The 26856-nt window shown below is 37.4% G+C and overlaps 1 protein-coding gene across 4 annotated transcripts in view; it reads left to right on the forward strand.

The window, feature by feature from the left end:
• Positions 1 to 26856, forward strand: part of LOC130252017 (uncharacterized) — a 59778-nt gene that overhangs the window by 29955 nt on the left and 2967 nt on the right. For 2 of the 4 annotated variants that reach the window (XM_056489140.1, XM_056489141.1), the window contains exons 14-18: positions 6576 to 6615; positions 7621 to 7672; positions 13653 to 13764; positions 18398 to 18481; positions 20031 to 20154. In XM_056489140.1, the coding sequence (XP_056345115.1) occupies positions 6576 to 6615; positions 7621 to 7672; positions 13653 to 13764; positions 18398 to 18481; positions 20031 to 20154 (412 nt within the window). Of the gene's footprint in view, positions 1 to 6575; positions 6616 to 7620; positions 7673 to 13652; positions 13765 to 18397; positions 18482 to 19096; positions 19137 to 20030; positions 20155 to 26856 lie in introns of those variants that run through there. The other 2 variants (XM_056489143.1, XM_056489142.1) reach the window with 2 other exon arrangements.

Raw genomic sequence — 26856 nt, forward strand, 5'->3', positions numbered from 1 at the left:
TCATCAGGTGATTTTAGCCTGCTAGTCACTGGAGCTGTCAGCTAGAGTTGGTTGGTAGTTTTATTTTGGCAATAGCATATGAAAATTACAAATTGTACATAAAACAGGTATTAATCTATGTAATAATTGGTACTAAAGGCCTAATTTTGGTGTTTTTCACTTAGGCTGAATTTAAATCACTTAAGTCAAAAGGTTTGGCCTATTTGCCTGATAACCTTTTGAGAGAGTTTTCAGTTGTGGTTTTTCAGATTTTGCAGTAACAACAGTAAAATGAAAATAACTTCTTTTCCTTCCTGTGATTAAAAATCATATTACAGTAATTTTGAGGAGTGATCTTCATAATGCTTCACTTCAGAGGCTTAAAACTCAAGACTGTTTGGTCTTGAGTATCAGATGTGCTTTTTAGTAAATTTAGTCTTAATGTCCGTATTTAATAACTTCTGACTTACCTTGCAGCATATGATTTTTGGATATGACAACATTTTTGGGCATTTGTATACATCAAGGATAATAAAATTTAGGCTTCATAAAAGGAGAGCATTGTATAGCTTCTGATCAATTTGAGAGTGCTGATTCCTCCCTGTCCCCTCCACAGCAGAAGAAGGACAACCATCTAAAGGCATTTTGCTGATCTGAAATTCCCAATTTCTTAGGAAATTGCACCCTCTGCTTAAAAAGAAGGAATGCTGTCTATATGTTGAAATGGGCTGAAGCCTGTTTGTGTTTGTGCTCTTCAATATATGCAAGGAGTTGGACCTGCAAGAGAGAATTTTGAGATGCTGCATTTTTAAGAAGCTTCTGTAGTCAACAATGAATGACTGAGATTTTCATAGTTATTCCCTGACTTTTTTTCCTAATGCTTTTTAATTTTCTATTTTTTGTTGAAGGCCCAGCAGGACACATAAATGTACTTACACAGAAGTGGTTTTTAAGCATTATTAAAACTGCAGATGAGACTCTTTAGCCCAGAGAATTTGAACTTACTGTGTATAGACATGCCATGTTGGAGAGTGATTTGTTGTTTATTTTCTGTTTGAAATGGAAGACATTTACAGTAAACTTCTGTTGAGTATGGTATTTAGTTCACAAGTTCAAATGCTTAATCACTTTTCAGTTGGATTATGCTGTTCTGATGAACTTGAAGGGGTACAAACCATTAAAAAAAAAAGTCCAAACACACCTTATCCCATCTTTTAATTTTTTTATAACTAATACTTGAGTTTAGCCTTTTAATTGATAAAATTATTCTTTCTATTTAGTCTTTAATAGTCTGAAAATTGATAATATCCAGGATTTTTTTAACAGTAAGCAGCAAGTTTGGTTGGCTTTATGCATGTTGGCCTTCTGAAAAGAAGGAATAACTTTCAATCTTCAGTACAGTCTGTACTGTTCAGTCCTAATAGTGGGGTCTTCATAGCTATTTTCTTGTTCTATAAAGTGAGATTCCTATGCTTAGCAGTGGAGAATCCTGGACACATAGACTCTGATTTTTAAATCTATAGTAGCCTATGGGAGTTCAGTGCAGTTCTACAATGTTCAGTCCATAGAATTTCACCCTCGCTTCATAAAAGCTAGCAAACATGGAGATGGTTTGTATTACTCAGTGAAAATCTCTTCATTATGTACAGTCCAGTCAGCCAAATGGTTAGAATTTAAATAATTTCCATTGATTTAATGTCTTTATATTGTCTTCTTTAATTCAGATATTTTTCTGGATGAAATGTGGTATAGAAGAAGCTGGAGAAGAGCCTTTTTGTGGGAATCTGGCGTTTATAGTGTAGCAGGGTTCAGTAGCTAAGAAATGTTTTATTAATAGCTGAAATCATGTCCTGACCCTTATTTCACATTAAAATGACCGGAGTTTGACACTAAGATGACAGCTGGTTAATACAACTTGAGATGTTAAAGTGCTTGAGTATATGTAAATATTTTGACTGATGTCCTAATTGTGTTGGAAGATGCTTTTAGAAATGTCCTTGTTGCAGCAGTTTACTGCAGTCCCCATTTTTTTGAGAATAATACTACAGAAGATAAACTATCTGCTGTTTTCAGAGGACATACATAGAATAATTAAGAACATACAATTGACCCCTGTAAAAAAAGGTTGTATGCATTTTATACTGGTGCTCAACCATATTGTAAGAACTGCTGAGTATAAAATCTGAGATTTCAGATTTCTCTAATTTGATCACTTAAAAAAATAATGCTTGACAACTGGACTACTTTGTCTGGTTTTTATGTATATAAACATGTTTCATTCCTTAGAATATACAGTAAATACATTAATAACCTATTGGCTGAGCTAATTCAGTCACTGGAAATGTAGGGGTCAAAAGCTGAAAGCTGTTCAGCAAGAGATGTTGCTGTATCTTGAAGTCCTGTGAAACTTAAAAAAAAAAAAACCTAAGTTTTATTAAATTTAAAGTGCTTAAAGCTCCAAGTAGTTGGAGCATTTTCATGCTTTTTTACTCCAAAATGTTTTACAAAATGCTTCACGCAGTCTTAGCATCCTTCGTATATGGCATAATGGTTTATTCTGTTGAAAAATATACAGAATTGTACAGAAGGGGTTTTTTTGAAAGAAGTAATAATCACAAATTAGGTGTGACCATTCAAGTAAGATTGGAATAGGATAGAGGGAGTATTAAGGAGGCAAAATATCAGGCTTTTCTACTATCTGTAAATCCAGCGGGGAATAATGAGAGCTGGAAGGAATGAGGCTTGTTTTGCTGGAAATTTGCATCTTATAGGTTGATTGCATGTTCCAACCTGGTTATTTTCTACTGTGGGGCATTTTACAGGGTGTGGTATATATGACATAGATTATAATGTATTAGAACATGGTCATTCTACGTATTGAAATAGGTGCTTATTTGGGCTGATTTCATGCATCTCTTACCAGGGCTGGTTTTCAGTGGATCCATTCCCTGAGTTGCCCCATCTGAGAGCTGTGTTGGTTCTTCCAAGTGCTCTTTAGTTTGCCTGCTACCTCTGGTCATGAAATTCATCAGAAACTTGCTTTCTTTTCCAGCATATCATACATGATTTTTAGAAGAATTTGTATTTGCAAGTCCACCCACAGATGGGTTTTATGGTGAGAAAATAAAAAAGATAAAGAGGCAGCTGGAGAGATAAAACATACATGGGAAACCAGAAATGGTCAAGCTCTTGTAGCAAGGAGTGTATCGTGATTTGGCTTCACCTGGTATTATTCATGTGGATATCTGTTCTTACATCTCAGCTCACAGGGGAGTGCCGGTAATAGGGTGTCTAGTGTGCTTTGATACTCTTGAGATTCCTCTCCATCCTTCAGATTTGGATCAAATTTGCCATTGGACCCAAAATTTGTGAGTCTGCAGGTGTGCTGGAAGAATCATGGGCATGAAGAAAACCTGACAAATAATTAATTATATGTATGTGTATACACAGGATGATGGTTTGTTTTTCTTAAGATACTTGGGCTGAAAAATCAGTAAGACTTAAAGTAGGCTAGACAAAGGAGTCATCAAATGAAAAGGCAGGATAAGACTGTATGAAGAATTGCACAGATTTAATAATAGAAAAGCACTTTCTAACTAATAATTTATTTATTTAATAGATTCAGTGTATATTTAAACCTTTCAACACAGAATCCAAAGGAAGGGTCCCATATCAGAGCTTAGTCACCTAGAAAGGAGTAGATTTACCATTCTTAGTGCCTCAAGTTTTTCCGACCATGCCATGTATTTGGGAGTTAATAAAAAGTGGAATCCCAGTGGTGTACTCCCCAGTACTCATTGGTTTAAAATGCCCAGCAACCTGGAGAATTTGTAGTTCTCAGGCTTGGTCCTTAGCCACTGTGAGGAAATACGGAAGGCTTTTGGATCAAATGCTTGAATCAAAATAAGCGTCATGATATTCAGTTTGACACCAACAAATACCATATCTAAAAGATTAATAGGATATAGATGCATTGAAAGGAAGATTTCCCATCTAAAGATGATCACCCCATTTTGCGGTGCATCAGTTTTTATGCCATTCTGTGTCACAGAATCTGGCAGGATGGTGGTGGGTTCATTAGCGTGAAGTGAAGCAACTTGTTAAAAATGTTTAGTGGTAGCAGATGAAACAATACTTTCATCTGCCTTGAGGCATGAAGGAATGGAGCTCTGGTCAAAAAATGGTCATGTGAAGTTTCTGGGGAAGTAGATCAAGAGCTTCAGTTTGGCTGAGAATCTTAGCAATTTGAGACTTCAGCCTGACTGATACTCTCTACAAGTATGACGAATTTATGTCTTTATAGATAAAGATAAGCCTTCCAGAAAGGGAGCGCATCTGTACAGACATATAAGCAAGGAATGCAGTGTAAGCATAAAGTACAACATGAGGAGAGATTTTTATAGGAATTTTTTTGGGACAGTGGTTGTTCCAAAGAGATCATAATTTAATTAGCAGAAGGCAGGTCTGGCCCCAGTAGCAAGTTCACTCTCGGTTGTACTGCACCTTCCATTGCCTTATTTTGGTTTACTGAAGAAATGTAATAGGAATCTGAGCCCTGGGTTGAGGTGAGATGTTTACACCTCTTGTACTGTTTACAGAATTAACGAACTGGTTGTGGCTTATAATCAGTACTTTAAAATTTGCTTTGTCTTCTCTGTTTGAAGCCTAAGCAGGAATTTCATATAGATAAAAATTAAATTGGACTTAAAATTGCTTCCATCATATTTATATGCACAATAAACTATAATCATAGCATAGACCTTAATAGTGTTGCAACTGGAATATTGGTGTAGCTTTTGCAGTTGCAGGGATAGCTGTAGTACCTCCAAAGACAGGTCTGCTGTTACAGTAGCTTGTGCTCAGGAACTTCTCAAAGATCAGCAGAAGAAGGTTATCTGAGGTGTAAGCAGTTGTTGCTCTTACTTGGATTGTTTTATTGTCTATGTTGAGAACTACTTTATTGTAGGGGTTAATATCCCTTGTATGAAAGCAAGCAAATGAAGAGCTTTCTTTAAAAACTTTTAGGAAGTTGAAATTGATGTTGGAGCGAAATCTGGTATCCTTAAAGAGCAGTTCAGCTGCCTAGCAGGAGGTGGCCCACATGACAATCCACTAGATAATACAACTAGCTTTATGGACCTGTATTTTCAACATGACCTTAACCTTCCACCCTCCTTCCCCAGCACCTGAATAAATAAACTAGGCACATAGTTCAGTAAAATCACTGCAGCTGGTTTTGTTGCTGAGTGGCAGTTCTGCTTGAATGAGTGCACAGGTAAGATGTATAGGGCTGAAACCTCAGTGGATCATTTAAAATTGTGTAATACTTATGTAAGGGATTCTTTCATATTCTATCCACTACCACATTTTTTTAGCAGTACTTAGTGAGTAGGGAGGTGGTTATTTGTGATGCTGTTTCTTCTGAAGTCTTTTTTCTGTACTATAAAACATCATATTCTTTCTTAGGGAAGTTGCTTCCAATGAGTATGAGTGTGGCAAGGTTCTGTATTCTCTGCTGCCACTTGTGTGTCCAGATTGACAAGACACTGGATCCAAGCTAGAACAGTCTGCTGTGGAGTGCTCATCACTGTTAGCTTTAGTTTCACAACAGCACAGTTACATGGCTTTGTTTGCTTGGAGCACCAACTGAGGGAATTCACACCTGCAGAAAGCATGAAGCCCTTTTTTAGCCAGAATTAATTTGGCCAAACATACCATGTGGGCAGCTTTCCACAGCACTTACTTTTAAAATGGACTGCTTAACATAGTTGTTAATTAATTCCTAGGCTGATGTAATGTATGCAATTTACTGTTTCTTTCCACTGCAATACTATTTAGAGTTCTGATGCATCATGTATTCCTGCTGTCCAAGCCAGACAGAAGGGTGAGAAGTTATGCTCAGGATAAGAAGAGCAGAACTGTTTTTTTTTAGAAATACTGAGCTGAGCAGATGGATTTAATGATAGTAGAGCATGGCAACCTGATAATATAGTGCTGACTTACCACAGATCTGGGTTCATGCTAGTGCCTTAAGGCCCTGAATTGCCTCCGTGTTACGGAGAGAGAATGATATATGCAGTACTCCAGCACCTTAAAAAAGCAAAATTAGTTTAAAGGCTAGAGAGAATAATTCAAATTAAACAGTTAATCTAAACAAGCAAAGTCATATTGAACAAATATTAAAAGAAAACATGGTCCATCAGAATTGTTTTCTCTTCTGTCTTTGAAAGTAAATAAAACAAGAATGACAAAAAAACTGAAGTGAAATTCTTTTTCTATCAAATGTTTTACTTCACTGACATTCATGTACAGTGAATATTCATATACAAATTCATATTCATATTTGAATGAAGATTTTAAAGATTTAGTTCACACTTTCCACATTAAAATTTTCTTTGTTAAAATTCACATTTGTGTTTTGTCTTTTAACTTGTATAAAATGTTCAGTTCTGTTAATTTACGAGAATGTTTGTAATTTTCTAGAGATTCCCTGCATTTATTAAAAATTGATCAATTCAAGCTATGATAAGATGAAAGCTCTGATATTTTGAAGAGGGTTTTAATAATTCTTTTGTGAATTTAATTTGCTTTTCCAGCTCCGGGCCTCACTGGAATTGTTGGAGGGCGTCCCAGAGTGTAAGTTAACTTTTGGTCATTAACCTGTTGTAATGGGTGATGAGAATGTTCCTACCAGTCACCATCACAACCTTCGCCGGCTTGAGACAGCAATCACAGAAGTAACTACATCTTCCTGTGCCACTCTGTGCTTAATAACTGATAACAAGATAGTAGTGAGTGCTATATGATATACATGAAAACAGTAAAATTCTTTATTGAATTAAATGTGAGTTATGTAGGTTTCTGATCAGCTCATAGTAATGTCTTTGCTTAATAAGCTGTAGGGAGAACTTGAAATGCGACTTCAGGGCAAGGCAGTGGCTTGATCACATTAATACATAAAAATTTCTGGACCAGTTTTCTAGTTATCAGTTTGGAATATGGGCCCACCAAATTAACATCTGTATGAGCACACTTCACCTAGAAATGTAAGGTCAAATGCTAGAACATCCCACAAAATTATAGAATGAAGCCATTTCATGACTGAGCTGAACATGGTAATGTTGAGCATGTTTTAAAAAAAACCAAAACATGGCTTGATTCAGTTTTGTTCTAGATATGGCTTAAATCTTGTGGTGATTTTTATTTATATTTTTGTGCTTATTCATCTAAAACTTACCTGTCATTTAGCAAATACTGCACATGAAGGCGGGAGAAGGACCTGTGGCTCTATCTCCAGTAGCTGGCCTAGGTATCAATGTGAGGATACTGACAGTGTAGTCGACTTCAATGTCAAGAAGCATATCATTTGTCAAGAAAATAGTTTTTGCTATTTCAGCTATCTCCGCTCAGTAAAATTTTCTTCAGCGTTTTAAACAAAATTCTATATCCTTAATAATGGAATTTAAGGAATTTTTACACTTCTCAGGCTTTCCAAAGTTGTCAAAAAAACCATTGTTAATCATGGTTAAATGGATTTAATTTCCCAAGTATTTGAAGTATGAATAGTCCAAAGGTGTACAATCAGCCAGTTTCATTAATGTCTAGGTAAATGCATTTATGCTTATTGTTTTGTGTGTCTAGATCTCCAGTTTTGAAGCCATTTTTCTTCTATTATCCCAAAAGCAATGTTCAGGTAAGACCTGCTGCTTAAAGTCTGAGTTCTGTTTTCTTGGAAGTAATTTAAAAAGTCCTGCTGATTGTGACATTTTTTTGTGACTTTCAGTAATAAAACTGCAAAGTAGTCTGGTGACTTCGATTGAAATATTTTTCCTGCGATACTATTGTTATTCACACCAAATGTTTTGCAACAGTTGAACTTGCCAGCCTTCCATTTTAATTACTGCCAATTTTTAAATATCTTGCATAAAGACCGAGCTTCGCTTTTCAGGTTCCTGGAATTGGAGGTTTAAATTATTTTTACTGGATTTGCAAAGAGTGCTTAAGAAAATTGTAGACTTTCTTGAAGGTTTCTGGAGTCTCTTTAAAGAGCAGGCAATTGGGCGTCCAAAGAGTAGAACATTAATCTTGTGAACTTGGATACATCTGAGTTTTTGGGGAGTGGTATATTTTGTGTATACTCCTGGGAATAAATGCTAAAATAATTGAATTTCCTGTGATTCAACAGATTTTGCCTTAAAAGAGAGTTGGGCTTTTTCCTTCCATATATCCTGTCTATAAAAATAGAAGTAGTAATTTCTCTTCTTGCCTGTATTGCAAAAACTGTCAAATTATGAAAGCCTGTTCAACTGTTGTGCCATCATGACACTGGCCCTATTCAGTTCATAGCATTGGTTTCTTTCAGTCCTGGAATTTACAGTTTAGATATCTAGGCAGCCCTAGGTTAGAAATTACAGTGCAAGATGACATGCTAATCTAGAGCCTGCTTCTTTGCTGTGATGCATGTTCCCCTCTCTAGTTCGAGGTTTTCAGGATAAACTTGAAGAAACTAGTTTTGCTGAAACCATAAAGTGTTCGGATTTATAAACATTGTCTCTGCTCTTCTGAGTGCCATCAGATACTGAATTTATCCTTTGGAAACTGAAGACAAAACTGTGTATATGCCCTTCTTCTTTAAGTAACTTGAAACTGTTGCATCCCTTTCATGTCATGGCATCATAATACTCAGCATTCTCACCCATCTACCATCAAGAAAGTGGCCAAAGGCTGGAATGTTGGTCTGTGTTGAACCACGGCTATTGTCACGGGCTTCTGCTTAGGGTGGCTCAGGGAAGCTTTGGGAGTACAGGCAGCGAGTGAAAAAGTGGGCAAGGAACAAACAAAACAGCTTTATCAGAAAGAGACTGTTCTGTTTTTGTTCTTTAACATTTATACAGTGCTTAGCACGACCAAGCCCTATTCTTTAGGTAGTATTTGTCGTTAAAGGAAAATATTTTAATTTCACAACTTTACAGAGAAGATGCCATTTAGTTATTAAATCTAAGTTAATTACAAATTCTTCACAGTGGAAAAGCATTTTTAAAAAACCCACCTTTCTTGATGTCCAAAGTTGAAGTACTTACTTTTATCATCACTTATATTTTGCCTTACACAAATGGCTTGTCTTTGCCAAGTTTAGTGTGAAATTATTATCTTTATGGAAGTTTAGCCTACTACTGTGTTTTTCAAATTCAGTATTAACTTGCTTAATTAGCACTGTGTTCCAGACTTGGTAAAATGCTGTTGAGATTAAACAGTAACAGTAATATGACAAGGCAAGAAAGCAGTGTCTCATTTACTCTTTTCAATACATAAAATCAAAGTCCTTGCTCTGTGTAACTAATCTTGATTGGGTCACTGATACACTCTCAGCAAGGTGCAATGTGTCCTGTCACTGTTGTCCTGCAGTAATATTGAGGGTAAAAATGTGGTGTGATTGAAGTCCTTGATTCAAAATTTTAGCCATGTTTTAAAAACTATTGTCCAGTAAGAGATTACAATGTAAGGTATGAATTAACTGATTTTCTAAACTAGAAGTTCAGTTACTAGAGTCTAGTTGCTGTAGGTCAGCATTTGACCTAAAACTAAAAAAATTCCATAAGCAGATTATGAGTTATGTTAACATTGCCTCAGTGGGTTCTTTTCTTTTGTGTTTGGTAACACCTTTTGTTGATTTGGATTCAATGTCTTGTTTGTTGTTTCCACTGCTTTTATGCAACTGTACTGATTTTATCATAGATCACCAGTGGTTTTACTGTTCAAATAGTAGTTGTCCATTTATGCTTTCAAGGTAACCTAAAATTTTCATGTAGGGAGAAACTGCAGGAAACCTACTGAAGTTAAGTCACTCTTAGTTATTCTTTAAGGACAATCTTCAGAAAGAGTGCTGACTAGAGTCATTTTGCATTTGCTTACAACTTAGCATTGATAACTGTTGTAGCTCAGTTTGTTTATATTATTTTGTTCTGGAAGTTTAACCTGATTGTGTCTGAATCTTTCATATTGGGAGTCCTCTGATGCAGATGAAATGGGTGCCACTCACTTCCTCATGTCCTTTCAGTGGTCCCACAGGTAAAACTGAAGGGTAGCCTGCTGTGTGCATGCTTCCTACATCCTTCCTCTTAATCAAAAGGATTGGGGAGAAAGACTGGTTTATTTTTTTCCCCCCTATATTGTTGGAGGTGTTGAGCCACTTGATCCACGGCTTGTGCTTCTTTGTCTCTCCATGTCATTGCTGCCAGTCATAATGTGATAATGTGCTGCACACAAATTGCTGTCCTATGGGTCATAGGAATTGAGCTTCATCTGGATCTGTGCGTAGCTGCATGTTAGTCAGGTCATAATAAATCATCTCTAGCATGGCTGATTTCTTCAAGAACTAGATACCTCCCTGCACTGTTGTCCTCTTATCTGGGTGAAGTACAGCATTTTCCTTGAAGGGCTACCTTTTGTTCAGACTTAACAGGAATCATCTTCAGAGGCTGAGGACCTAGGCCCCTTTTTCAAATGCCTGCTTCCCTACCCTCTAATTACAGGCTACTAGCTCCATTATCCCAGCTTCATAGCAGCCAGGTGATAATGTGCTGACCTGGAAGACAGGAGAAATATTTTTGCATATCCCACATCTGACTCAAAGAGGGGTATCTTGTTCTGCCTCTCTCTCCTGTTCTTGTGATGGGCCTGCTTCATCCTCCTTTACAAGCTGAGTTTTGTGTCCATTTCTTGTATATAGGAGTGACTGATAATTAGGAGGGGTTAGTCCTCTCATTCCTCTGCAGTACCTGTAACCAGGATTGGAGTAGCTGCAGGGCTTTTTTCATCAGATCCAGAGACTTTATTTTCCCCTTGAGAAGAATAGTGTCAAACAGAGTTTGGTAGGCCTGGGCCAGGATGTTGCAGTGATTTGTGTCTCTCTGGATTTGCCAAGGTGACAGCATACTTTTTCCAAATATTTTACTAGTTTTTCTGAATTCTGCACTTGTTCAAAGTTCCAAAATGCAAGCTGCTCACAGTCCTGTGCACTTGCCCATACCACTTATTATTAGCTATCCAGCCTCAGGGCAGATCAGACAATCATAAATTGTTTAGGGGTGGAAATAGACCTTAAAGATCATCTAGTCCCAACCTTCACTGCCAGGATAGGCAGGGATACCTCCCACTAGACCAGGTTGTTCAAGGCCTTAACCAGCCGTGCTTTGAACAGCTCCAGGGACAAGGCATCTCTAATATACCTTGGCAGCTTGTTTCAGTCTCTTCACCACGCTCACAGTAAATAATTTCCTCCTAATATCTAACCTAAATTTCCCCTTTTTCAATTTGTACCCATTACCCTTGTCCTGTCACTACAGTTCCTGACAGAGAGTCCCTCTCCAGCTTCCATGTAGGCCCCTTCTGGTACTGGTAGGTTGCAATGAGGTCTCCACACAAGCTTCTCCTCTCCAGGCTGAGCAGCCCTAAGTCCCTCAGTCTGTCTTTTGTAGGGAAGGTGCTCCAGTCCTTTATGAACTTCATGGTCTTCTCTGGACTTGCTCCAGCAGATCCATGTCCTTCATATTTTGGGGACATCACCACTGTACACAATTAAAAGCCACACGCCTTTTGCTGCAGCTCAGTATTTGATTGACTTTCTGGGCTGTGAACATACACTGATAGGTCATGTTGAGTTTTCCATCAACCATCACCCCAAAGTCTTTTTCTGCAGGGCTGATCTCTCAGAAGTAATCTTGAATAGCTGCTTAAACATAAAACAAGACCTGGAACACATTCACAAGACATGGGACAGCAGTGTGGCCAGGAAGGCCAATGGCATCCTGGCCTGTATCAGCAATATTGTGGCCAGCAGGACCAGGACAGTGGTCATCCCCCTGTATTCAGCACCAGTGAGGAGGCCACATGTCAAGTCATGAGTCTAGTTCTGGGCCCCTGAATTTAGGAAGGACTTTGAGGTGCTGAAGCACATCCAGAGAAGCTGGCAAAGCTAGTGAAGGGTCTGGAGCACAAGGTCTTATGAGGAGCGCCTGAGGGGGCTGTGGTTGTTTAGCCTAGGGAGAAGGAGGTTCAGGGGAAACCTTATGGCACACTACAGCTACCTGAGAGGAGGTGGAGTCATCATACCTGGAGGTGTGTCTAAGGAAAGACTGGGTGTGGCATATAGGTCTAGTTGACATGGTGGTGGTGTTGGATCATAGGTTGGGCTTCATAATCTCAGAGGTCCTTCCCAATCTAATTGATTCTGTGAAGACATACTGATAGGGAAATGCTAATTTGAGCAACCCAGGATATTAAAAATTCTCAGGATTTATTATAATTAGCCTGGAGTATAAGGGGAAGAGGAACAGAAGTGTGTCCCCTCCATGGTCTGAGTTTCCAAAGAGAAAAGGCAAAAAGTATAATTATCAATACTTTCTGATAGATAACTCTCAAGTACATGGATGACAGCAATGCTTAGTACAAGTACCAGATCAGTTTCACAACCAGCAATTATATCATATCATTAGCCAATGTTACAAAGTACAGCTTGATAACCTCAGCCCAGTTTCCATGGGTAATAAACATCATAACAGAGAACATATACTGCAAGTAAGGTGATACATAATTGAACTTAAGGAACAAACATCAACTTTGAGAGCAAATAAGTCATTGTGACCATTGTGACCATTAAACTAACACAATGAATGCTTATAAGAAATTTAACATATTCTAATCAGATCTGTTATCTCAACCAAGTAAGCACCATGTTGCCCCAGCTGGCAAGTAAGTGCCACTCAGCCACTCTCTCACCCCTCCCCTCTGCAGTGTAACAGGGAGAAGAATTGGAAAAATGGTGAAAAATAAACCACACAAGTTGAGATAAAAACAGTTGAGTAATTGAAACAAAGTAGTAGTAGTTGGTATTGTTAAAAGTGGGGTGTTGAAAAAGTAAAAGGGGAATAAACCCAGGAAAGACAAGTGATGCCCTATAGAATGTCGCCCTCCACTCACTGACCAATGCCCAGCCTGTCCCACAACAGCAATCAGCAGCTCCCCACTCTCCTCATTTATATACTGGGTCTGATGCTCTTTGGTGCTGGAATATTGCTCTTGCTGGTTCAGGTCAGCTGTCCTGGCCATGCTCCCTCCCTGCACCTGCTTGCTGGCAGAGCATGGGAAACCAAAAAATCCTTAACTTACAGTCTGCTCTTAAGTATTGCTACTGAGCAACAATCAAGTCCAAAATTCCTGTATTGATGTATTTTTTTAGCAGCTTTTATAAAATGTATTTGAACACAGAATGCAGAGAGGAGTTTGTCTTTGATACAGACAGCAACATTAAGAAAAGGGGCTTGCATCATGGAAAAGATGGAAATGTTTAAGTTTTGTTATTCAACTGGCAAGAGCTGTGACACAAAATTCCAGAAGTACATAGAGTGAGATGTAAAGAGATTTGTTTTCCTTTAAAATATACTAAATTAGATGGAGCATTTCTTTGGGGTTTTTTAATACCATTTTTTTTCCTTAAACAAAGATTTCTTTTAGGTTTATAATGAATTGTGACCTTTTAAAAGGGAGCAACAGAGCCTTATCTGTAAACCTATTACTGGAAGTCTACTAGATCACTACTTAATTAGGAATATGCTTTATCCACATGGCAATGGATTTCTGATTTGACTGTTTGAAAATCTGTGTTCTTTGTGCAGATCAACCTATTTTTAAATGGGCAGCATGTTGAGATATTTGAGGACGATCTCATGTACACATCAGATGAGGTGGTTTCATTTGATCTGCCCAAGATTAGCAGTGAATTGAAAGGTATGTTCATCTTTGTACTTACGAATGTATCATTTGCTACCTTCGTCCTAGTAAATCATGTTAGATTTTTGTCTGTGCAATAAATTTTGCCTCCTTATATGATACATTTTTATGGCTGTTGCAAAACACAAACTGTTTTCTTGGAAGATGGTTAGTGTCATGCAATATAACATATATTTGAGACTATAACAAGTATGGAAGTAAATTTTTATTAAAAACCTCTAAGCCTTAAACACAACTGAAAACCAGGTAATGCTGGCTTGAAATTGAAATATGCTTTCACAGGATATGGTAATCTTCCTTTTTGTGAATCCTAGGAATAGTGTTCAGAACAGTGGACAGATGAACAGAATGACTTATGGACTTACAGCACTTAGACAAAACTCACTTCTGTTCCATATGGCAGTCTTCACAAAATTAACAAGAACGGGATCAACCTGGAAGTGGTGACTTTAAAAGAAACCATACTGGGTTAATAATCCACCATGATGGTTCCTGTGTGGCTGCTAGACTTGTCTAACCAAATTCTCTGGGAAAGAAAAGAACCTTGAGAAGGGCTAACCAGTGAGCTGAATGGAGCAGGTCAGGATAGGTCTGCAATGAAAAGGAAGTGTTAAATCAGAGTTGCTCATACAAGCAATTATTGGAAGTGCTGGACACCTGGAAATATTTGTTATTTCTAATGGCTTAACTAAATACAGCATTTCTTAAAGTATAGCATATTCCTTAATTCCCTTTTGGCCCAAACAGTCTTCATTATCTTATTTCTGCTTGCCAGAGAACTGAGAGAATTAACTTCAAGCTGTGGATTTGAAAATCTGAATCATGTGACTCTACCTAAAAATTATGAGTTAGAAAAATTTCTAAAAATAATACTGATGGTGAAAGAGTAATTCAGGTATTAAAGTCTGTGTATACTTAAAAATTAAGGCTGTTAAGGCATTTACATTTTAAGGTTTACTCTGGATTCCAGATAAAGGTGAGTAGTGTTTCTCAAAACTAGTAACAGAACAGTGTAACAACTAATATGAGTTAGCAGGGAATGTTTGTATCACACAGAGAAATTTTGGAAAACATACATGATTGTGAGTTTACTGCCATTTGAAAGCCACTGGTAGTGGATGCCTGATTGCCATGCATGTATTCATTTTTCCTATCCAGACATCTCTTCAATACAGTGATTTGTGCTGTACAGAAACAAGTATGGTTTCAGCTCTTACGTCTGCTGGAAATCTGATGTCACACCAGCATCTCTCAGCTCCCTGGGAGTTCTCAGGAGGGGGCAGCAGGGTGTTTGCACCATCAGACTGGGCAAGTTAAGAAATAGGAAGTCATTGTTCTGCTTAATGAAAGGGTTAGCAAGGGTCCTGGGTTTGGGGTCTTTTTCCAAGGTGACTACAAGTACTAAATATCAGAGAACTAAAAAGCTATTGGACTCCTTAGTGCCTTTTTATAAATTGAGAAAACTTTGAGGTGCCTGACACCAGCATTTAACTACTGAATTCTCCAGGCCTTTTTTCAGGCAAAACCCCAGTTCTGAGAGACAGCAGAACTTTTCTGGTTGTTTCCCCTGAGAAGGATCTCTAAACTTTTGCCCTTGGTTGTGAATATAAATGTTTTCTGTGTGTGACTTAGCTACTTCTGTGGCTTAATGTAGGACAGCATGGATGAGAAAGACAGATGGGTTAGACTGTAGAAGGACTAGCTTCTGCTAAAGTGTTTTCTGTCAGCATTTAGAAAGGAGGAAAGTATTTTTCTTAGTTTCATGATAATCTCAAGTGTGAGGGACTGTTAGTTGTCCTTGAATAGATAAGAGAAATATGTGAAAATGAGTTTAAAATATGCTGCTAGATGTGCTTCTGGGAGGGTGGAATTTGGATTTACCATTTTCCCTAGCTTTGAAGGAAATTCTTTCATATATTTGTTTAAGATGTTTATTAAATGAAAACAATCTCCTGATAAACAGATCATGAAAGATAAATCAATTAGGGTAGTAATAAATGAGAACTCCAGAATGCTGACTTGAACTGGTTTGTTTAAAGGGAGATTGTCAAAGACTGACTGTGAAAAATATCTGATGGAGAAAAGATTTCTACAGCTTATGTAATTTAGATACTGTCAAATTTCAGGCTTTGAAGAAGCAATACATTTTGGTTTGAATTGTATATTGAATGAAATTATTAAAAGTTAATGTGATTTCTGTAGGGTACAAAGTATGATAGTCTTGTCCAAAATAAGCTTTAGCTGGACTTTCAGATCCACTCTCAATGGAGATGTTTAATCAAAAATAATACTCCTCAATTAAATATATACATCCTTATATATTTTCTGCCAAATTTCCTGGTACATTTCTGCTTGCAAATGAACATGAAAAGACTGTGAGCTTCAAGCTCAAAACAAAACTGTGTTCTTTTTCATTGTATGCTTTAGCCTCTTTTAAATTTCATGCTGCTGTTACTTTCTACCAGTGAGGAGCCATTGTGCCAGACTAAACTATAATCACTCTTTCAGCTCATCTTTCACAGTGACTTAATATATATTATAAAACTTTAGGTCTTAATTAAAGCAGTTCAATGCTGTTAGGTTGCTGTTTGCGTAAATTGTGGGAAGATTTTTTGATCTAACTCTGCCAGTAGAAGAGGTTGCTGTGATAAGACCCTAGTTCTGCTACTCACATGTGCCAGCAGAGCTCCTCTTGTGAGTGTTGCCTGATCTGCTTCAGCCAAACACAGATACTACACTGTACAAATTATGTGTCATGTCCTACTAAGGCTTTTTTGTTATCCAGAATATCTCCCACCTGTACCCAAATGGACTTCAGGGATCTGTCCAGCTGCCACTGCCACAGACAGGGTCAGTGAAAACTGCAGCCAGTAGGATTTGGACATAGTTTCTTTCTTACCCAGGTCAGCCTGGCTCATGTCTGTGTCAGCCATTTTCTGTGGGCAGGAAAGAGTTGAAGGTAAGGATGATTAGGTTAGAGCTGGGTTTACCTCATTACCTGATGCAGTTCACAGAGTACATATCTACTCATGTCTGCATAGTAGGTTCACTGTGCTCTATGTGATGCCCCTGGCCAGCATTTGGAGCATAAGATCTTTAATACTGGGTCTCTTATTCCCTAAAATTAAAAAAAAAACAAAACAAAAACAAAAAAAACAAAAAAAAAAAAAAACCGCAAATTGTTTGATAGTCTCAGTAGAAGCAGTAATAGTACAAAAAGGACAAATTGATGTGTTTCCAGATTGCATTGTGCCTTGCAACATGAAGTTAGTCCAGCATAATTGATTTACAAGAAATTTGGGATGTGACTTGCTGCTTCTAGCTGCCATCAGCAGCAGTTGCACCAGAAGCTGCCACAAAGCAGGAAGGTTGTTGCTTCCCTGCACTGCATATTCCCCCTCCTGCTGTCCAAGGAGCAGAGAGAGGGCAGGAACTGCCACTTGTGTCCAGAAGGATGAAAAAAAAAAGACAGGAAGGGGACAGAGGAGAGAAGGACTGAGGGATGACAAGTTTGCTGTGAGTTAGGAGTGGGGGTCAGTCTGTTATTGATGGTGAGATTGAAAAGCCAAGGAGGCCAGGAGTGTTCATATGGACATAGGAAAGTTGGATCAGAAGCAAAACTGACTGAAAATTACCCAATTTTGCTGCCTAAAAGCTTGGATATAGCCCATGCTTCAAGTTTCAGTGTTACGCCATGATCTGTGGATAACTCAAACTCAGTAGCAAAGTGGGTGCTTCATCTCTCACTTTAGAGAACAGGAGATAGATGGTGACAGCTTACTACACTTAGTAATCAACAATTGCAAGAGGTCTGTGCTGTGTAACTTAACCATCAAACCTCAGGTATATGTTGTGTGAATCCCACAATATTGAATTTCTGGGTTTGCTTTTTGATCCATAGATGGATAAAAATATTTCTTATGAACTTCGTTCAGTGAAATGCAACAACCTCCATGTTTTGTGAACATCCCGTACTCAGATATTGACAGGTAAAAAATCAAGATTGGCTTCCTAGAAAGCGTATATTTTCTTACATAATATTAAAATATTTACAAAAAACAGTAACTTGTAAAATAAATCTTCTATACAGCTGGATAAGAAGGTGTATAGTGCAAATACAAGTGAGAGATGCATTGTCTAGAAAAGGAATTTAGGTTCTAACTGTTTTCTACAGGCATTAGCAGATGAAACAGAGGTTACAGAATTACCAAGACTGTAGCAACTGCAGGTATTTTCCACCTCGACTGGAAGCAGAGATCTGTGTGTTAAGGGGACAAAAGTTACTGGCTAAGCAAGAAAAGACAAGCAGCTGCTATGCCTCATTCAGAGACTGCATTGCTAAGGCCAAGATGGAAGTCATATGGAAGGGTGATGGAAGAGAGGATGCCTGGTACCGCATTTGGCTGTAAAAAAGTAAAAGGGATTTGGGAGATGTAGCAGGAAAAATCAACTTCCTAATTTTGGCCCCCAGTTTTTCCACTTTTTCTCTAGGTGCTCCTGTGAGAAGAAGGATTGGAAATGTTTTCAGAGTACTGCAAACAATGCAAAAAGCATGCACTCAAATTGATTCCTTCAAAATATGCAATTATTTGTAGAACCTTTAAAATTAATTCATTTTTATGTTGTACAGATCTGCCAAGTGGTCCACATACTTATCGTTTAGAAGATCTTGCCTATACTAGAAGTGGAGACAAAGGCAATTCTGCGAACATAGGTATTTTTGTTTCTTTTGCTTTCTGAAGTGATGTGACGTTTTCACATAAGAGTTACATATAAAGTGCTAGTCTTAATTTTTTTAAACCTCACTTGACAATTATTTATTGTAATTGTACTGAAACAAAAGAGATTATGTATTGAATATGGATTTTACTGATGAAATATCTGTAGTCTTCTGATTAACAGCTGTTGTAATCTGAGGTACTAAGAAAAAATACTAGAATGTCCTACTAAAAAGAAAGGGTTTTGTTTAGGGTTGGAAAATTGAGCTGCCAGAAGTTAAGAAATGCCTTTTTAAGGTTTCTTTTACACATCAGTTGCTAGTCCTTCATGTGTGTATGTTATGTAATATAATTTTTTTGGTTGTCTGATCATGTATAATATTTCCGTACATTAATTTTGTAACATGTCTATGGCTAAAACATGGACCATGTTAGGAAATACTAAAGTTGTTCTCATACATACAAGAACGTTGTTACTATATTGCTAGTGCAAATGGTATATTTCAGTATGCAGTCTCTTTGCATTGATTGTGCTGCTTCTTGCATTGTTTAATAATTCCTTCTATTCCTTACTTCTGCATGCAACAAATGGCTCTCTTACTTGTTGGAAGATGAGAGCGTGTGGTGTTCAAAGCTCAGTATGAATTAAAGGTGCGTTTGGGATTTGATTTGCTATTAGCTGTCATGCTAAAACTGATGAATTTTGTTCATTTGTATTCAGGAATATAATTTTCTTGTCCTTGTTTGTGAAACTGTTTTTTTGGGGTTGAAGATTGAAGCAGTGTTGATTTTTTTTTTTTTTTTTTTTTTTTTTTTTTAATTTTTTTTTTTCCTTTTTCCTTTTTTTCTTTTTCTTTCTTCATGATGACCACTGTTGCAATTTAGCATTGCCAAGTCATGAATGATGTATACATAATAGACTGCTTCAGAATTAAAGAGATTACTGCTTTTCTAAGGAACAACACTAGCAACAACAAACTAAACCTATAATTTAAGTCTAGATAGAAAGGTCCCTGTGACACAAAGCTGTTTTCCTGATCCTGCTCTGAAACCTCAGCTTCAGCATAAAATTTACTGAAGCTTATAGAGCATATTTACAGTGATAAAAATGTAATTGTGACTTGTCACACTTGTCAGAATCCCATGCAAGAGGTGGGGCAAGGACCAAACCTTTGGTCACTGATTATGCCTTGTTGTAATTAATTGTAATTATTTAAATATCTAAGTCTTGCAAACCATTTAAGAGAAGACAGTTGCCTGTGGGTTGTTTGTTGTGGTGGTGTTGTTCTTTAGGTGTCTTTCAGTGGCAGGGACTGTTTGCAGCAGAAGAAATCCAGTGATCACTTAGTGGTCACTTTGGTGTCATGCTCCACCCTACATCTCTACTGACAGAGGGAGAGCTGTCAGACTGTTGTGTCTTATTCAGGAGCTCATTAAAGGGGATCCATATGTACAGTTTCAGTTAAGCAGAGAATCTCAAATTGGTTTTGAAAGGATAAATATGAATTGGTTTTAACAGTTCCTATTTCAACTAATGCCTAACAGGTGTGATAGCACGGCATCCCCTCTACTATCCATACCTAAAGAAAACTTTAACTGCTCAAGCCCTGGAGAATTACTTTCAACACCTTTTAGAGCATGAGAAACCAGAAGAAGAACTAGTAACAAGGTGAGTAGTTTGCTGCGCAGCCCACAGTTGTATAGTAGATACATGATGGTATCAGAAGTTATCTTAAAATACGTTATCATAAATATTGCAAACCTGTTTGTATTTTCTTTGGGTTTTTTACTTATCTTCCTTTGCCTTTTTAAATAACTAGTTTTAAATAACTAGCTTGATAGCTTAAATAAATAGCCTGAGCATAATCACTGAAAAAGAACATGAACTTGGGCCTCTCTTGAAGCTGGACAAAGGCTGTGAATCCGTTTAGTGAAGGCATTTAAATTCTCAGAATTAGCTTAGTAGTGTTGGAGCTTTCCTTTGTTTTGTTTCAGAACAGAATGTCTTTGCTGACTACAAAGAGCTTCAAGTCCCATTTGAGAAATTTATCTTTCCACCGGTTTTGAACCATTTGGAAACTGTAGGGGCCTTAGTAACTTAAGCTCCCTGAACCTCTGAGCCACTGCCGAACTGAGAGTTAGAAATCTGTAAAACACTACCTGAAGGACATTCGCACAGCCAGTGTAGTCTGGAACCCAAACTTACCTGGTGATCCATCAGAAATGGGTCCCATACTGTCCCTGTTTCTGCAAAGCATTTGAATATTAATGAAGTTTACTCACTTCAGAGAAAGTATTCTTTCTAGTACCTCACTCTCACCCACTTTAGTACATATATACCCAGCCAGCATTTAATGAAGAAACATTAAAATCTGAAAGAGAATACATCCTAAACAGGACACTTTTATGTGATACTCATCTACTAAAGAGAATCCTCTGCCAGCAGACAACATACGTGACATTCTTATTTTTGTGGTATGGCTGATGCTCAGGGCCCTTCCTGGGTACTGAATGAAATGTACATTGCTTTTGTTGTAACATGAGGTAATGAAGCACACTCTCCTAAGGATGTCCAGTAAAACAGTCAACAGATTTTAAACCTTTTAATCTCTTCAAAAACAAGCAAAAGCTGAATACTGCCACAAACCATTTGGTCTTCTAAAACATGTTTTGATACAAAGTTATGCTGCACATAAGAGATTTTTCCAAAGTCCTTAATATATTTCCATGGGTAGTTGATAAACTCTTAACTGTCTTTTTGTTTGTTCAAAGAACTTGAGTCAGAAAGGTACAGCTCAAAGCTCAGAGAGAGCTTGGAGTTATTTTAACTCCTGATCTTTGAATTGTAAGTGCTGGTTCTGTCTTCATAAGCAGCTCAGTGCAATCTCACCCACTGTTTTCTAAGTGCTAACAAATCTGTATATCTAATAAATTGTGATACTAAGAATTGTAATTGAATCTCCTCAGAAGCCAAGCAGATAGGAGAAGAAATAAACAATATCATGCCTCCTAATGATACTTCTAGAAATTGATTCATTGCCATTCCTTAATGCTGTTTATGTTCATAAGTAAAAGTAGAAATTTGTTCTGTTTGGATGAAGCCAAATTAATTTGATTAATTAGGTTATCTTTTTGTGGTTTTGGCTTCCTTTAATGATGTGATAATGGAGCTCTGTGAGTGAATTGGAAAGCTACTGGGGAAAAAGAATAAAACCTCCTGTGGAAATATTTAGGATTATAAGGATTATGCTCATGTGCTTCAGATTGTGTAGTTTCTTTTTAAATTACTTCTTTATTTTTTAGTTTTAACCTTCATAAAAAAGAGCTGTCTTACTATCTGATTTTCCTTTAGTTTCTTTATTTAAATGGTGAGTAGTTAAAAACTATGTATTAGTTTTGCTACTACAAACATACCAAGCATGGCTATACCTCACTACAGAACAGAGTCTGTTAACCAGTTGTCTTTCAAGTGCTTTTTCACCAGAGGCATTGAATAGGTGTACTAACAGAGAAAAGATGGGATTATTTTGGTAGAGAACATTGAAAACTCATAAACTTCCATTTCTGCAGGTAAAATAATAGCAAAAGATGGTCTTTCAATCCCCAGGTGATAGCTTCCCACAGTAGAGCACAAGAGTACATTTTTAACAGATCTGAGTATCTTAAGATACAGAATAAGAAGCTTTTTGTGCAGTGGTAATAGGTCAGTCATTTAAGAAGGATAGTAAAACTATCCTGTGAGATTTTACTGTTTTCAGCTTCTGAAATGGGGTATATGTAATGTTTTGAGAACATTTTAATGCTCAGAAATACTAAAAAAATGACAGCTGATTTCTTCCTATGCAATGTTTTCACCAAGAACTGAAGAACAAGAAATGCTGATGCTTCTAGATGGCTTTTTTGTACATACATTTATTAGGAAAAATAAGTTTTTCTCTACAGTATATTTCAAATGCAAATACTTCGTTAAGCCTATGGATCTGCTTTATGCTTTCCTGTGATGAAAAGTATCTTGTCTTTTCCTTGATTTAAATGCACTAAATAATTTTATATCATTATTCTTTCCATGCATTTTAATGAGAAATTCACTGGATTCCTGGCTTCTCTGAATATTATGGGCAGCACTTTAAACGAAGTAGTCAAACAGGCACCTCATTGTGCATAAGCATAGGAATTTGGCTAGAACAGTGAATATTCCTTGTCTTACTGGTTTCTGTCACAGAGTATTCTTTGAAAGGTTTGTTTTCTGTGTTTTTTAAAAGCAGCTCTTTAAAACATGTAATCAAATTGTACAATTAGATTTTTTTTTTCTTTTACATCTCAATTAATTAACCTTAAATTGTTTAATTATGCTGAGTAAATGCCTGCCAGCATTTTGGTCAATGAATTGTTGCTGCTTAAGACTATTATAATGGTTATAGTGGCTTTCTTCCTTTAATTGTGCAAGTTTATTTTCTGTGTGGAAATATTTTGGATGCTCAGACAAGCCTTAAAATAGTGAAGATGCTGGCCTTCATATACTATTTTGTAATCCTTGTTTTATCTAGATTATCCCACTGTAAGTACATTCTCAAAGTAAATAAAATGAATGTGCCACGTGTAGTTGTCATATTAGTGGGGTTTTCCCCTTAGTGAGAACCTTACTGAGTTAACCGGGTAATAGTGTGGCTATAATAATAGGATGGGTACAGTGTTATGCCAGAGATGCCACTTAATTCACGTGGTCAGAGAAGCAGTATCCAAGAGCAATGTTTTTCGAAAGGCAGGCAGTGACCAAAGACATGGGGGAGGGGTTGGGTTCATAATGTGTAGGGAATACCTGAGTGTAAAGGACCAATCCCAAACACAGGACCTTATATGTTAAAGGTCTTGAACCAACAGAGAATCAGGGCTAGGAATGAGATTTACTTTGGAAGGAGCTAATTAGCATCTTCGCAGTGCCCAGTTTCCCAGGGTCTCAGGTTTATGTTTCCTGTCTCAGTTGGTTCAACTCCCACATCTCCCCCTTCTTTCTTGATTGCCAAGACCTTTGGTAAAGAATTTTGAAAAACCCTTAACATACAGTTTAACTAGCAGGGTAACATAAACACAATAACAACAAATACAAAAATCAGTAAATTCATTTTGATTAAAGATAGAGCTCAACTAGATAAGTTCCAATTTTTTAATAGTCTGTTGAACCAGTCATCTTCCTTTTGTAACTTCTTGAATCCTTTCTTGAGAATTTGAATACTGTAGTGAATGGACTCGCTATGATCAGAAAGGTTCATCGAATACATGCCCTTGAAGTCCTTGCAGCCGTGCCCATGTGCAAAGAGTAGAAAGTCTATTGCTGCCCTGTTTTGCAAGGTGGTATGCCTGATGGCATCTATGTCTGAGTGCAAGCCACTTAATGCAAGGGAGGTAACATTGGTTTGTTTACTCAGGAGGCACACAAGATGACCTAATTGACCCAAGGCTTTTGCTGCTGCCACCCAGGGCAGTAAAAGGGGGGCAGCTGTTCTTTTGCTTTAACTCCAATATTTGACATTATCATTGCAATCAGATTCAAAGTAATATGTAGATGTTTTTGCTCTATTATTTTTGCCATGAATCATTTTTATTTTGGGTGCCAGCAAAGTAAGCCTCCCCAAGCTACAAAGTCCACCCTTAATATGTGATGGTATGGCAGGCCATGCTCTGTCCCTACAAAATAGAAACACACCCTGCGGTGGCTGGAGAAGCTGGACTGAGAAGTGACAGGGGACGTATAATTACACTATCAGTTCTGATTTTTGTAAGCTGGGCGGTATGGGGAAACATCTTCCATAATAATTTTTCTTTCTTTTATGATTGTGGGTCTTTCAATCATTTCCCATTTTGGTTTATAAAAACACCTTATGCAAATACCTATTTTCACAGAGACAAGAATTTCTAGCTCCTGGGATTCAAGTGATGAATGCGGGAGCTTCTGGGTCCAGTGATCCCAGGCATCTACAGGGTTATGTTTCTATATGCTATGAGGATTGTTGGCTTTCATACTATGGGTGGTATTACTGATTATTGGCAATACATCCATAGGCAGCCCTGCCAGGCAGGTCATCAGGGCTAAAAACAAACAAGCACAGGGTGTCTTTTTACATGCTTCTGTCAGTTACCCATACATTTTGTTTTGGCTGTGGGACTATCCAGGTAGCTACAAGGAGTATGGAGTTGATCAGGGTGGCAGCAGTGAGCAGGAGTCCCCTTGGAGTCATATTTGACAGAACAATCTAAGGAAGAGCTAAGAAAGTTAGGGAATTGTAACAGTTTTGTAGCAGGTAGGTGGTTGTTCTTGGGATGTCCTCTCCTCAGATTCCTTTTGGAGTTCTTCTTTTGGAGCATCTTGGTGTTCCTGTAAAGGCTGTATATATGGTTTTACAGTTTTTGCTGCAACCCAGCACAGAATTTTGTGGAGATGAAACACATGGCACCCCTAAACAGGGACTTCTCATATTGACAGGTACCTCTAGGGTTTTTCAGTTTAGCTGGGTTATAGCAAACCAAAATAGGAACTCTCTGCTGTGGAATTGTGGAATTCCTGAAATGAAATTCTTCTGCTTATTTGTCTCTGCTTTTATATGCTCTTCAATTTCTCTCCTGATTTGTTTTTCGTGATTGATTTTCATGACACTTCTTTGGAGAGATGAAATATTAGGAATTGAAATTCCATCAGTCTAGTTCTTAAGGAGACAGCCTCCAGTTGTGAAATTCTTTCCTACCTGGAAATCTTTGCCAGCTTTTCAGATTAAAATTTATAGTGTAGTGCTTTGCTTTGGTAAATCTCTGGTTTCCATGGTGTGTGGTAACTGGAATTAGAATTTTTCATTTAATTTTTTAGAAAATTTTGTGGGGTCATCTGGTTGTGCTTTATACTTGATTATGGTATTAAATTTAGTAAATTAAGTAAGTAACTTATTTGTAGAATTGCTTTATTCTTCATATTCATGTTGCCTAGTAGAACACTGGTGGATTAATCTACTTTTCTCCCTTCCCAGTGAATTTGCCTTTAAGTATGATAATGTTGTCTGTCAGCTAGTTTTTGAGAAAGGGCAACAGAATGCTGACCCCATTTTTTTTTTTCTTAATAACAACTAATAATACTAAAACTAAAGTAGAGTGTGGTAATGAAAAAGTAGAAGGAACTTAAAGTTGAAACTTTTTGCCTGGGAGATACAGACACTCCATGACTACTTGCTTTCTAGAACAAGAACTGAAGTGATTGCTGGACTGCTCAGCAGAATTATCACCTCCCACAAGAGGCTTGGGTCATATGCCCAAGATAAAAGGGCAGACTGGGCTGTGAGCACCAGCAACAGCCATGGTTTTCACAGTGCTCAAAAGCAGCTGAAAGAGAGAAACCTCAAATTAGCAGTATAAGAGCACTGCAAGAAATTCCACCTATGTTAGGGGAAAGATTTAAAGAATCTGTCCCAAACAGATGAAGGTGACTAAAGAAAAATAAGTGATGTTGGAAAAAGCAGGATTTAAATTGCAGCAGACATCTGGAGACAGACTGAGAATTGGATATAATCTTTCTCTGTTAATTCCTCATGGCTTGATGATGTTCTGATTTAAATCCTTTCCTATGGAATTAAAGCAAAGCTATCAGGTACTTAGATGAAGAAAATATTGGAGGAAAGCAAAACCAAAGAAAACCAGCAATAGAAGGAAGATGACAAAACACTGAAAAACTGCAAAAATAGGCAAATGGAAATGTACTGTAGACCTATTTACAGAATTTTTAACAATAGGAAACCACAGAGTCATTTGCCAGATTGCTACAGAAGTTTCCAAATTGGAACTGCACCAGTCAAAAGCAAGGATGGAAAAATGGTTACAGTGGTGGTGGAAAAGAAACATCGGTCTGTCACATTAAAATAAAATTTTATCTGAACAAAGTACATGGCTCCAGGAAAGCTCTGATTTGAATTTGCTATAAAGTTACCTGTTTGTTGTAAGAGTTGATGTTATGACTTACAGATGTTTCTCAGTATTGAAGAGGATCTTTTCAATTAGCTGGCAGCATTTGTTAACAAAAGTGAGTTCCAGGAATTCAGTGATTGTGCTTTTCAGTATCAGAACTAGAAGCTACTAAAAATACTTTATTTTGCTCATCATGTTGTCCAAGTTCATACTGGATCTTGAACCTCTGGCTTACAGATACAGACTTCAACTCATAGAAAGAAAGAACTCTAGAAACAACCTTACTAGAAATGGATGAGTTTCGAATAGAGGAGAATGTACCTTGTGGTCTAACTTTAAAACTATTAAGGGCTGTTAATTTGGAGTAAGAGGAAAGAACAAGAAGGCAGGGTAAAGCCTTGTGTTAATCTTGTTACCTTTTAGATTT

Source organism: Oenanthe melanoleuca, chromosome 4 (genome assembly GCF_029582105.1).
Source record: "Oenanthe melanoleuca isolate GR-GAL-2019-014 chromosome 4, OMel1.0, whole genome shotgun sequence".
In the NCBI taxonomy this organism is placed as follows: Eukaryota; Metazoa; Chordata; class Aves; order Passeriformes; family Muscicapidae; genus Oenanthe; species Oenanthe melanoleuca.